Source organism: Protobothrops mucrosquamatus, unplaced genomic scaffold (genome assembly GCF_001527695.2).
Source record: "Protobothrops mucrosquamatus isolate PMUCROS unplaced genomic scaffold, P.Mucros_1.0 scaffold3035, whole genome shotgun sequence".
NCBI lineage: Eukaryota > Metazoa > Chordata > Lepidosauria > Squamata > Viperidae > Protobothrops > Protobothrops mucrosquamatus.
Genome location: NW_015389049.1, coordinates 47,734 through 62,237, shown reverse-complemented (window position 1 = coordinate 62,237; position 14,504 = coordinate 47,734). Strand labels below are relative to the sequence as shown.

At 39.3% G+C, this 14,504-nt stretch overlaps 1 protein-coding gene across 1 annotated transcript in view; it reads left to right on the top strand.

Annotated features, from left to right (window-relative positions):
• The window catches only part of LOC107296928, an 87,255-nt gene extending 86,602 nt beyond the window's left edge, over positions 1-653 (top strand). Inside the window, exon 3 of the mRNA XM_015826286.1 lies at positions 206-653. Coding sequence (XP_015681772.1) covers positions 206-585 — 380 coding nt within the window. The 3' untranslated portion in view covers positions 586-653. The remainder of the gene's footprint in view (positions 1-205) is intronic.
• Positions 654-14,504: the final 13,851 nt, after the last annotated feature.

Genomic DNA, 14,504 nt, shown 5'->3' with positions numbered 1-14,504 from the left:
GGAGTATAAATCTGTCCATTCCCTAGAACTGAAGAAGATTCTTGGATGAGAAGCGAAACCTCTTCCAAGAAAAACGAGAAAGTCCAGTTGCCTCCTGAAAAAAAGCGCAGTGCAGAAGCCATTTCTGAAGCCGCTCCTGTCCAGTTTTTTCCCCAGGGGAGCAAGGAGCGAAATCTCAACATCCTTTGTTGCTCTTTGCTTGCAGATTCAAGACCTCTGCCGGATGTCGCCCTGACGGGAAAGTGCACCCGGGAATGCGACGAGTATGGCCACTCCGATTCCTGTTGGATGCCTGTCCGCACGTCACCCGAACGGAAGCCCAAGAGCCAGCCCAAACTCTCCACATTCATGCCTGTCGATGAACGGGGCAGTCCGGAGAAGCTGGCCAACGGAGAGGCCTCCCTGATGGGCGATCGCAACAGAAACCTCCTGAACAAAAAGTTGACCTCGTCTTATGAGACCTTCAGTGTAGCTAGCTTCAGCAAAAGCGAAGAAACCAACCCAGAGGATATCCCCCTGGCACAGACAGGGGAATACAAGCCATCTCCTATCAACACTTTATCTCGAAGGGAAGTTTACCTCTAGGGGATCCGGAAGTAACAATGCCGGTTCTTTCCCAGAGCAAAAGGCCCAAAGCCGATCACTCGAAACCATTGAAAAATTTGGGAAGGAAGAAAAAAAAACCACCCTGTCGAATCCAAGGGGGGCTACCAAAGAGACGATGGCCTGGCTTGCCTCTTCTGCCTCCCTGCCAGGCATTTACATATCCTGTCTGCCTGACTATATTGTACAATGTAGAAACCATTGTTGTCCCTGCATGTCTTAACACCGTGCTCACCTATTCTTTTATTATTATTATTATTATTTTCCGAAAAAGTTACCTTTATAAATTCCTTGCTAGGGAACAAACCTGAAATTGAAAAAAAGAAAAGAGAAAGTAAACATAAGATAGACATTCTGGTTCCCCTCCCCAGCACACACAAACACCCACACACACACACACACACAGAGGGACAGACAGACACCGTCACAAAGAGACACACATCACTGGAGTGCTGTTTGAGCCTCTCTTGATTGTCCCTGGATGGCCATCTGCTTTGTCTGCAATCGCAGGTCATTGGGAAAAAAAAATCTTCTCAGATGTGCAAGCAGAACTACGCATTGCTATGTCTGCATGTGTCTGGTTTCCATCAGAGGTAAACCTTCAGAAGCCCTACAAAAGAAATGTGTAAAATAACTTTTTTTAAAAGAGAGGAAGAAGAAAAAGAAGAAGCAGCACTTTTTAAGGACCATATCTTTAATACAGTCCTGTGGCTGGAAACAAGAAAGAATGGGGGGGGGGAATTCAGCCTGAGATTATAGTCTAAAATATTACACATTCCCTCCAACCGTCACCTGTAGGTTTAGTTTTACTCATAGACAAATGACATTATCTATCTCTTTCTGGTTTTATTATTCTTTATCATGCCTTTCTTCCTTTCCCCCCATCCTCCTCCCATTTTCTAACATTTTAACTTAAATATAAAAGGATGGAATACATATATAAACACACTGGCACACATACAAACACAAAAAAAGAAGCATACATGTACACAAGAATGAATGAATGAATGAATGAATGAATGAATGAATGAATGAATGAATGAATGAACGAACGAATGATGGGGCATGACTTACCGATATCAAGAAACTGCTGAAACTGGTGTCATTTTTACAAGGCCAACCTTTTAGCTCGGATGATCATAGTAATTTGAAGACCAAAGAACGCACTATGGATCAAGGAAATTGCTCGTTGGTCTTGTCACATAAAATCTGACCCAGGAACACGCTGACACTAAGCATGGTGATTGTTGTTAACATGGATTTTAGTTTGATGCCCAAAGGAACTGATGACATGAGCTTGCTGAATTTTTTTTTTAAAAAAAGTGATTACATTCACCAACTATATTAACATGACCCTCTGGCTTCAAAAAATATGTTTTCCTTAGAAAATTTACAAATCCATCTGACAAACTTCAAAACACGTTCAGGGGATAGCCGAAAGAAGAGTGAGAATGAAGGCAGGACGAAGAATATGCTTCAAGTCAAAACATGGCAGCATCTGGGTTGAGAATGGATGCTAATTCTTGGGTTCTTGCAGTGTTCCAGGTTATTCGTTTGCTGTAGGCAAAGGTATTATGCAGGTTTTCTTAAAACACAAGTGCATTTAAGCTGAGTCTTGTGCAATACCCAACCCGTGTTGAGACTCCAGGCGACCCAGAGTCTCGGCAGACGTCATTCCCAACGTGATCTTGTGCAAAATTGTGCGGCTTGCGACTTTGTAGAAAGCATCCAAGCCAGATGCAGAGCTCCGGGGTCGTGACGAATTCATATAGTTTGCACTATATACAGGGGATAGGAAAAAAATAATAATGGACCAGATATTTTTTTTTTTGTGCAATAAGAAGTTGCAAGAGTATGGAAAATTGAGCTAGTTCTGTATTGATGGTAAGCAAATAGTAATAAAGAATGGACATTCAAATGAAACTGACAATCGGTCAAGGCAGTGGGAGCAGCTTGGGAAAGGTGCAGAGACACCATCTCCTCAGGTTGTTTAACTTGGCATTAAAGCATGGCTAGATTGTTGTAATAGATTTAGTGACAAGGTAGCTTGGATAGCTTGCATTAAGAGTGACATAGAATATATTATTAGACCGTCTGACGTATGGGCCAATCAGCTGGTACAAATCCCTCATGACTTTTGTCTTTTAAACGCTCCATAGCAAAAGTGCCCTTTGTTTTTTTAAATGTACATCTTCTTTGCATTTAATCGTTCGATTGGTTCTTAGCTCGCCTGTAGCAACTAAACATATTGCCACGTTTTAGAGATGGAGAAAATGTCGAAGGAAAGTTTAGGAGTGAATTGATCGTTCTAATGCATCCTTTTTTAAAAACAAACAAACAAACAAACAAAAAAGATAGATATCAGAAATTCAAATTTCGACTTGATTAGAGGACTGACTAAACCCTTTTTCTGTATTTGTGTAACCCTTAAGTATATGTTAAAGGTAAAATGCTTGTCGATATATTTGCATTAAATATGCACTTTTTTTTTCAGGCTTCAACTGAAAACACCATCAGCCACACAAAAAGAGCAATGTGTAGAATGACAATACACCAAGCATTGTCTTACAGACACTAAAATGATAGCGGTCCAGATCGTCGTTGTTGTTTTTTTTAACCTCAATTCTAGACAGCCAATATTTTAAAAGAAGACTTTCAAAGTTAAATGGATTGGCATCTATTCCCCCTTTTGTGCGCCACATAAAGGCACATACAGTATAAGACTGAACAATTTACCTAATTTAGTTGTAGTGATAAGCCCAAAGGATGTAAAAAAAAAAAGAAAGAAAAAGAAAGAAAATTATGTGTGCTTGTTTGTATGTTCAGTAATCCTAGTAACACCTAACCATCAAAACATAATCAACAGCTTCTTACTACCCAGCATGATCCACAGATATATATTTTTTCCGTAGGTGTTTTTCATTTGAAATTAGTCGAATTGGGAAACACCCCTTCTATAGAGTGCTTTTATATTAAATAAAAAAATATATATAAAAAAATGGAAACGGAAAGTTTTAGAGCAAATGCAAAATATGCAATTGTGCCTTTTATATTGTTGTCATGGTAAAACAGTGCTTGGGTTGGACACTAAAAATATTGGACTGTTCCCACTTTTTTTCAACCTGTATATTTAACCCTGTTTATTTTCTGAAAAGCATCAAATGGTATATTTAAGTGAGAGAGAGAGGGGGAAAAAACCCCTTCTACCAAACTCAGATAATGGACCAGTCTTAAATATAATTCATGGGGGAAAAAGAAAGAAAAGAAAGACTATGGTTTGGGAACAGGTTAAACAGGTCAAATTAAAAAGTTACAGTATTGATCTCAGTGACAAGAAATCATGCCTCTCTCTCTCTCTCTCTCTCTCTTTGGTAGATAAATTGACGAATCTTTGTTCATTGTTGCTTTTTTAATAGATGAAGATTTTCTTTGCAGCCATTTTGTTTTAATTCCTGTTTTAGTTCGATTTCACAAGGAACTCAAGTGAACTGTGTTTGCATTTGACACTTTGCACATTCCTAGCTTGACATGCCACTTATGTAAACTTTATATGAATTAGAGGGGGGGAAAAAAGAAGAAGTCATATTAACTTTGATATAAACTCTTACGCTCATTCTGACCTCCGGCTAGGCTAATATTTGGGTCAGTTTCATTCTTGGCTGGCCTACTCTCTTGAGTTTCTGGAAACAAGGTAGATGCTATTTTTATGCGGGGGAGAAAGAACTCCACCTAAGAGATGGAAGGTGTTGGAAGAAAGACTAGGAAATTGTCACTGTTGGAAAGCAAAGATGTGGGGAAATGGAACTGGGTTAAATACAACCATCACTAACAAGATTTGAACAGCATTTGACAAGGCGAAGAATGGAACAAGGTTTCCAGATGGTAAAAAGGCAATGTTCTCTTAAGTGCTGAAAGGAACAACACTAATGTTGGACAATTCCTTGAAGAACGAACCTAGAACTTGGACGAAGGCATCTTTCCTAGCTACCTGGGGTAATCCTTTCAAGCCCTTCTTTTCCTGATATTTTTTTTTGAAGCACTTACATTCAGTGTGGTTACGATCCGTTGTATTATTAATCATGGACTATTGTTCTGCTACTTGGATGTTGGTCGTGAAGCAGAGAACCAACTTATTGTTTATTATGAGTCACTATGCACGCAACTATGCTAAGAAGAAGAAAAAAAAAACATGGCAAAAATGTATTCGATGCTAGTCCACCTCTATTTATGAAAGATTTTGCATAATTTTATTTGCTTTTGTACAGTTTTCTGTAAATAAATTGCTTGTCATTTTTGTCTCTGCAAATTAAAATATAACATGTTAAAAACGGCCGGGCGTGTGTTTGATTTCTAGAAGTAGCAGCATAGGAGAGGAGAGATGATGTAAGTTAGGGTCTCACCCTGCAGTGGGATGGGCAGCCAATAAATTTAATAAATAAATAAAATAAAGCAGGCTGAATAATGGAAGAGGTCTGCTTTCGGAGACGTTTCTCTAGAGCCCTTTGTTAACATCGTAACGCCAGCTTTTTATATATACAATATGTGAACTCTCTAGGACAGGGGTGTCAAACTCGCAACAAAGATTCGGATGATTCCGGATCTCCTTACCTTCCGTCGCGCCCTCAAGACATGGCTCTTTCAGCAAGCGGACCTGACCTAGGGAGGATTTTATACTGGGCTCATTTTAAGGAATTTGGAAGACACAACTCTAAAATTCGGTTTAATTCGGTTTTATAGGGGGGGATTGTATATATGTTTTTGTTTTAAATATGTTGTGCGCCGCCCTGAGTCCCGCTGGGAGAAGGGCGGCATATAAATTAAATAAAATAAATAAATAAATAAATAAATAAACATCACGTGACGTGTCGTGATGTATCGTGACTTTTTTTCCCATTGCCGGCAATGGGGTGGGCACAGTTTCACCATGACGCATCTGGCCTGCAGGCTGGCAGTTTGACACCCCTGCTCTAGTAGGGTCTTGCACACATATAAACATAAAAGATGGGAGATCTAAGTGAGCTCTTTCATTTTATTCCATGTAGCATGTTCATTCTGGAGTTATCTATCAATTAAATGAACGTAGCTGCCTTTTAAACCTAGTGGAAGCGACTAAAGTTGCAGGATCCAATCTGAGTTGGTCACCAGGACCACAGGTTTATTCTTCCAAGATTTCAGGTTTGTGCTGGAGCCCATCTTCAGGGAACTTCTGTCTCTCCAGAACATCTCTCCATTCATCCAGTTTTGGTTACCACAGTTTAAAAAAAGATGCTGAGACTCTAGAAAGAGTACAGAGAAGAGCAACAAAGATGATTAGGGGACTGGAGGCTAAAGCATATAAGGAACGGTTGCTGGAATTGGGTATGTCTAGTTTAACGAAGAGAAGGACGAGGGGGGACATGATAGCAGTGTTCCAATATCTCAGGGTAATGTGATAGCAGTCTTCCAGTATCTCAGGGGCTGCCCCAAAGAAGAGGGAGTCAAGCTATTCTCCAAAGCGCCTGAAGGCAGGACAAGAAGGATGGAAACCAGTCAAGGAGAAAAGCAACCTAGAACTAAGGAGGAATTTCCTGACAGTTAGAACAATTAATCAGTGGAACAACCTGCCTCCAGAAACTGTGGATGCTCCAACACAGGAGATTCTTTTTTTAAAAAAAGTTTTTTATTTATAATACAATTAAAACAAAAATGGACATACGTGGCATTCCAGAGTAAATATTCCTAACAGTTTGTTTCTCGTGATACAAAAACTTAATACATCATCCTTAACCTCTATATAAGCCTCATTCTTCTACACAATATAATTATATATACAATTATATGTACAGTTATATGTATGTTTCAATACCATTTGTCTGAAATGGCATAAGTTTCCTGAGCAGGGGGTTGGACTAGAAGACCTCCAAAGTCCCTTCCAACTCTATTATTCTATTCTATTCTAAGATGGGCTCCAGCACAAGCCTGAAAGCTTGGAACTTTTGATCTCAGTGACCGACTCAGATTGGATCTTACAATATTGTCCGGGACACGTATATTTGCCTTCATTCACTACTAAAGTATAAAGGTTAAGCTTAACTCCTCTTGAGTGCACTTGTCTTGGAAACAATTTACAATTGTTGAAAGTTTATTTTTTTTCTTTCTTTCCCAGCCCTAGAATTCTCTATGATGTTTTCTCCAAGTATTAACTAAGGCTGAGCCTATTTTACTTATGAATCAAGTCCAGGCTAGCCTGATTCTGTCAACTGCAAAGACTCTAGAACTAAGAACAGAACTGAACAGAGCTGGAAGAGACCTTGGAGGTCTTCTAGTCCAACCCCCTACTCAAGCAGAGAACCTATAGCATCTCAGACAAATGACTGTCCAGTCTCTTAAAAACCTCCAGCGATGAAGCACCCACGATTTCTGGAGGCAAGCTGTTCCACTGATTAATTTTCCTCAGTGTTAGGAAGTTTCTCCTTAATTCCAGGTTGCTTCTCTCTTTGGTCAGTTTCCAACCATTGTTTCTTGTCCTGCCCTCTGGTGCTTTGGAGAATAATTTGACCCCCCTCTTTTTTGTGGCAGCCCCTCAAATACTGGAATGCAGCTATCATGTCACCCCTATTTCTTCTTTTCTTTAGACTAGAGAAATACACTCAGAATAAATAAATAAATAAATAAATAGATTTTGTTCTCACAGAGCACTTTCTATTGTTGTAAACAATGCCGTAGTAATTTTTGTTACTTTGAATTTAGACTCAAAAATTAATTGGGGGTGCATCGCACAGGCTCGGACTTCCTTATCTGTACTGAAACAATTCCAACTTTTCTATATACCTACACATTCCTAGTCATTTTTGTTCCTCAACTTTTCCAACCATTATGTGGTAATAACTTGGCCTAGGGCAGGGGTAGGCAACTTTGGCTCTTTTATGACTCGTGGACTTCAACTCCCAGAATTCCTGAGCCAGCATGGCTCAGCTTGGAAACCTCTCTCTTTCCCCTCAGCTTAGCTGGCTCAGGAATTCTGGGAGTTGAAGTCCACGAGTCATAAAAGAGCCAAGGTTGCCTACCCCTGCCCTAGGGCAAACAGTTGGATAGCCATTAGATGGTAATGAAGATGCAGAAAAGACTAGCTGGCTTTCAAACCTAGTGGAAGCTACCAAAGTTGCAGGATCCAATCCAACTTGGTTACTAGGACCACAAAAATTATTCTTCCAAGCTTTCAGGTGTATTGGCATTTTTGTAGACCAAATCAGATAGCTATCTCTCTATCCCTCCACACAGTCTGAAGGGCCATCTTACACTGAGAAAATGTAATGCATTGGATTTAATTGGCAATTAGAATCTTCAAAGCATTAATTTTATTCGAGCTTATTATTCCAGAAGTTAGAACACAACAATATAGCACGTATTAGTTGACTATAGCCATTCTCCATTTCAGAAAGATGAGTTTCTGGCAGAGGTGAGTTTTGAAAAGTAGAACTGTAACATCCCTGACTCACAGCTTTGCTTGATCCTTTTGACTGCTTGCTGAGCATATAAATATTTCCTCTTAATTTGTCATTCAATTTTGTGTTAACCAAATCTGGTCTATGATTTTTCCTGTTTGAGATCCGAAAGGAAGTCAGCATAAATATCTTAAGAGAGATATTCGGTGTGATGGTTATTGCAACACATCCTCCAGTTTGTACGGCAATCCTGACATTCTGCTGTGGATTTGCCACGTTATGCTTGTTTATATTGATTTATTTGGCTTGATCAAATTCTCAGAACAGCAGACATTTGATTGGTACTTACAGGTCCTAATCATTGCACTGAACAATATTTTAAGCATGCTGGCCTCCTTGAATTGAACTGAATTGCTTTTAAACATTGAATTGCTTTCAACGCTGTTAAGTTTATGAACGAGCCCAGATACTGATTTATCCTCTCAAATGAGTTTAGTTGTGGATATGTAATGTTATTTCTGACACCTGGCCTATTAGTTCTAGAAGGGAAATCAACTGGCTCTCGTAACTGTTATTTAATTACAATGTTAATTACGACATTATTCTAATTATTACAGAAAAAATTCTAAAACACTTTTCCCCCCAGAAATCTATGCCATTCCTTTCCCCCTCCCAGTTGTAGCTCTCTTCTGCAATGAAGTAATATTTGCAGTTGATGATAGAAAGAATAGGAAAATCCTTCCCTTTTTTTAGCCCCCTCTTTCCACTACCCCATGGCAATTAGCGAGTTCTACAAGTTCTATTTTGAGTGGTCATTTCATTGGGCAATTTATTTTATTTTTAATAATAATAATAATAATAATAATAATAATAATAATAATAATAATAATAATAATAATAATAATAATAATAATAATAATAATAATAATAATAATAATAATAATAATAATGTTGGAAGGGACCTTGGAGGTCATATGGTCTATCAGAGGAAATGTGTCTTCATAAAACATAGAATAATAGAATTGGAAGGGACCTTGGAGGTGTTCTAGTCCAACCCCCTGCTCAAGCAGGAGACCCCAAACCATTTCAGACAAATGGCTGTCCAGTCTCTTCTTAAAAACTTCCAGTGTTGGAGCATTCACAGCTTCTGGAGGAAGGTTGTTCCACTGGTTAATTGTTCTCACTGTCAGGAAGTTTCTCCTTAATTCTAGGTTGCTTCTCTCCTTGATTAGTTTCCATCCGTTGCTTCTTGTCCTGCCTTCAGGTGCTTTGGATAATAGCTTGACTCCCTCTTCTTTGTGGCAGCCCCTGAGAGATTAATGGATCCTGGTGGACATCACCTGGTTTCAAACCCTGAAGCGGAGTTGCACAGATTGTCCAAATTCATGCTGCATCAGAATCTCATTTGCTGTTGGATTCTGTCAACTGATCTGTAGCTTATGCAATGGACACTCCCAAAGCTTCTGTTTTACACACAGTTGTACTTAGGGAAAGCTCCGCTGTTTCTGGCTCCAGACTCTGTTAAGTATGTTGTTACTCCCACCAGTTATCTTAGCCAGTTGGACTCTGCAAATCACCAGAAAGAGAAAAGAAGGACTAGGGGTGACAGGATAGCAGTATTCCAGAGAGGCTGCCACAAAGAGGAGGGGGTCAATTTATTTTCCAAAGCACCGGAAGACAAGACAAGAAACAATGGATGGAAACTAATCAAGGAGAGAAGCAACCTGGAATTAAGGAGAAACTTCCTAACAGTGAGGACAATTAACCAGTAGAATGGCTTGCCTTTAGACGTTGTGGGTGCTCCATCACTTGAGTTTTTTAAGAAGAGACTGGACAGTCACTTGTCTGAAATGATATAGGGACTCCTGCTTGAGCAGAGGGCTGGACTAGAAGACCTCCAAGGTCCCTTCCAGTTCTATTCTGATACAAAAAGATACCACTGACTGAAAGATTCTGCTCAGGAGAGGTGGAGACCATTGGACACATACTCCTTCGATGCTCTTTCTATAGAGATATTTGTAAAAAATATATTTTCCCAATAATTAATAGATATCCTGGCCGTTCTGACACTGCTTATCTCCAGTGGCTGCTTAAGGACAAACAAACTGTGATTATAGTGCAGGTGACTAGATTCTGTGCAGCAGCACTGGGGATTTGTCAGAAACATGTGATTAATCCACCATAGAAATCTTACACAATTAATGTAGCAAACTCTTCTGCAATACTATTTTTTTTTCTTCTTCTTTTTTGCATTCTAGTATTCAATGACTATGGGCTCCATAGTTTAAGGATTATATTATATTTCGTTAGGCCATGTGTAACTGACAATTTGGATGCCAAGTTGTGATTTTAATATAGATTTTATCTGCTATTTATGATTTTACTCTAGAATTTTAACTGGATATTCATTGAGTGTTTTTATTTGTTCTGGTCTCGGGTCTTTGACTGTAATAAACTTAAACTACACAATTGTGCACAGTTCTCCTGTGTGGTTAGCCATGCAAAGTAGTTTAGACAAGAAGCACACCCAGAAGTACTAATTCTTACTTTATTTTATGGTTACATTAACACAGTCTTGCAAATCTGTTATCTCAACACCCACCCACCCCAGCCTTTATGGTAAGATCATATGTACTGTTTGAACAAAACCAGAATTAATATATGCTCCTCTTATGCATCATTTTCTGTAGGGTATAATTTGTTAAATAATTTAGCTAAGCAAATTTTAATGCAACTTTCTGAATATTTAGTGTTGTATGCTTTCGTTTCAGATGTACACTATGCAGAGCAAACATTTGGAAGTGTGAAAATCTATACCTAGAATAGAATAGAATAGAATAGAATAGAATAGAATAGAATAGAATAGAATAGAATAGGAGATTGGAATATAGAGTAGAGTAGAGTAGAATAAAATAGAATAGAGATTGGAATACAGAATAGAATAGAATAGAATAGAATAGAATAGAATAGAATAGAATAGAATAGAATAGAATAGAATAGAATAGAATAGTTGGAAGGGACCTTGGGGGTCTTCTAGTCCAACCCCCTGCTCAGGCAGGAAACCCTATACCATTTCAGATGAATGGTTGTCCAATCTCTTCTTTAAAAAAATCCAGTGTTGGAGCATTCACAAGTTCTGGAGGCAGATTGTTCCACTGGTTAATTGTTATAACTGTCAGGAAATTTCTTCTTAGTTCTAGGTTGCTTCTCTCCTTGATTAGATGATATGACTGGATTGTAAAAAATTAATTCTCAAGAGATTATTAGCAGATTTCAATAACTTAATTATTCTAAAATGGGTGAAGGAAATTCATATGTAGCTTGTGTTCCCCAATTGTTAAGTAAAGGGTTCAAAACTACAAAATGTATAATACAGGTAGTCCTTGACTTATCCCCACAATTAATATCTCAGGGGCTGCCACAAAGAAGAGGGAGTCAAGCTATTCTCCAAAGCGCCTGAAGGCAGGACAAGAAGCAACGGATGGAAACTAACCAAAGAGAGAAGCAACCTAGAACTAAGGAGAAACTTCCTGACAGTTAGAACAATTAACCAGTGGAACAACCTGCCTCCAGAAGCGGTGAATGCTCCAACACTGGACGTTTTTAAGAAGAGATGGACAGCCGTTTGTCCGAAATGGTATAAGGTTTCCCACCTGAGCAGGGGATTGGAGTAGATGACCTCCAAGGTCCCTTCCAACTTTATTATTATTATTATTATTATTATTATTATTATTATTATTATTATTATTAAGCTCAAAATTTCTGTTACTAAGTGAGACTGTTCTTAAGTGTGTTTTGCCCCATTTTACAATCTTTCCTGTCACCCTTGTGAAGTGAATCACTGCAGATGTTAAGTAAATAACACGGTTGTAAAGTGAATCCGGCTTCCCCATTGACTTTGCTGGTCAGAAGGTCGCAAAAGGGGATCACATGACCCCGGGGTGCTGCGACCATCATAAACACATGCTAGTTGCTAAGCGGCCGAATTTTGATCACATGACTATGGGAATGCTGCAACTGTCATAAGAGTGAAAGACAGTCATAAATCACTTTATTTTAGTTGCCATTGGAATTTCGAACATTCCCTAAATGAATGGTTATAAATCAAGGACTACCTGCTATAAATAACACTGGAGATTGAATGGTAAAGAGTTCAGAGCAACAGGCTTTTTCCCCCCTTTGTTGTTTTTGAATTAGAGCTTAAGAGAACTAAGGTTGTGGGTTCAATATGCCACACTTCTGTTGATAATAAGAAGTCCCTGCAGATTTAACTCCGCTAGTCATTGCCGGCGATAAGGGGCGATGCTCATCTTCGTTTTAAGACCATTGAGCCAGCACTGTCTGAAGACATGTCCATGGTCATGTGGGCAGTGTGACATCCTGGACTGTTGTTACCTTCCCACTGAAGTGCTACCTATTTATCTACTCACATTTTGGCATGCTTTCAAACTGCTACCATGTTTTCCCGAAAAGAAGACCGGGTCTTATTTATTTATTTATTTAGCCTCCAAAATAGGCACCAGGTCTTATTTTCGGGGTAGGCCTTACCTCACCTCCGGCACCGGCAGCCCCATCCAGCCGGTCCACTTCTTCTGGGGCCAAGTTCTGCAGCTGCATTCGCGCCTGGATTTTGCAGCCAGGCTTTTCCAGAAGGCCTAAGCAGCCGAGTACCGAGCTGTGGATTCAATCCATAACTTGGTCTTCGGCTGCAGAGGTTTTCCAGAACCGAGCTATGGATTGAATCCATAGCTCGGTTCTTCTTCGGGAAAGGCCTGTGACTGAGAAATGCAGGCCTGGCTGCAGAAGAGGCCTCAGAAGAAGAAGTGGGCCGACAAGGAGATGCCTGGCTGCCAGGTAAGTGGGTGCGGGGTGGATGGGGCAGCTCCACACCCTCACACCCCCGCTCTAGCTTGATTTTTAGGTGTGTGCCTCGCCCCAAAACTAGGGCTTATTTTTGGGATAGGGCTTATATTAGGCCCACCCCCCAAAATCAAGCTAGGGCTTATTTTTTGTGTAGGCCTTACTTTTGGGGAAACAGGGTAGATGGGCTGGAGCTGGGATGAGGACGAGAGCTCACCCGGTTGTGTGGCGTTGAGTCTCGAACTTGCGACAAGCCTAGTGTCTTAACCACTGAGCCACTGCCCCATCCCTCTCTTAATAATAGCTGACCTTAAATATTTATATTTGGGTTGGATCCAGTTAGCAGTCTTATGGGAAATCACCATCAGGCTATAGGCTAAATTTCAAAATGTTGCTTCGAGTAAAACCGCATGGGCATAGCTTTTGACTTAAGGGATCCTGTCTTTTCCAAAATACTATAAGTGCAATAAATAAAGCTTGACTGGTAGGGAATTGTCACTTGAATTAAAGTCACAGTAGAAGACTATTTTCCAACATCTCTTAAAAGATTCCAAAGGTGACCTTTTTAACATAAAAGATGATCTCGGGTTCTTAAGTTGAAATTTTTTAAATAAAATAAAATAAAATAAAGGCACTTTTTTTTTGAGCTTCTGCAAAAATCTGACTTGTGGCATGTTTCCTAACCTTTTGATATGTTTATAATTAAAACAGCTTCCCTTTGCATGCAATTGAAGTCATCCCTCTTTTTTTTTAAACCTCCTATTTAACTCCCCTGGCAGGATACAATGAGCCTGTAAAATCGTTCTGTATGGTTCCATAACAGTGGAGTCCAAAAATAGTCTGTTTTTTTTAAAAAATAAAATGTTTGATGGTAGAGCAAACAAAGCTATGGATTTATTAAATAAATAAACGAACTAAAGAAAAACTTCAGAGAACTTCACAGAGATTTTTAGAAGAGAAATAGGGTTAAAATAGAAGAGGGGGTGGGGGTATATTCTAAACAGGCTGCCTGCACAGCATATATCCCCCAGTAGGATTTGAAGGACAAGTCAAAGCCAATTCATAGCCTTCAGCGGGAGAAAAAACCCCCCAGTGCTATTGACTCATTAAATCATATTTCTATTTGCAATAGAGAATAAGACTAATTAATGCATCAGAGAAGCTGAGATAATTTCAAATGTGCAGATGTGTTGCTAGGACCCGCTGACACAAATACAAAGACGAAAAAGAAAAAAAAAGCAGACAACAAAAGAATCTAGCCACCCAACCACCCAGATTATTTAGAATTTCATATTGAAAGGCAGAGACCAAGGGTTTAGGCATCTGAAGCAAATGCTTTGGAGACTGGAATGATGGTTGTTTTCACACAATCTTTCAGTTGCTCTCCAAGGTGATAAATGTATAGCCCCGGATGCATCACTGAAATATTTTCAATAGATTGGCACCATTCGTTTATTTTTTTTTTAATACTCAAAGCTTTTAACAATTGTAAGTATAATGGAATGCTAAATGGAACTTGGCCTACCCATTGTATATGTCGTAGTGGCCTTAGAATGGAAAACAGAACAACAGAATTATAATGGATTTTGGAGGTCTTCTAATCCAACCCCTGTACCA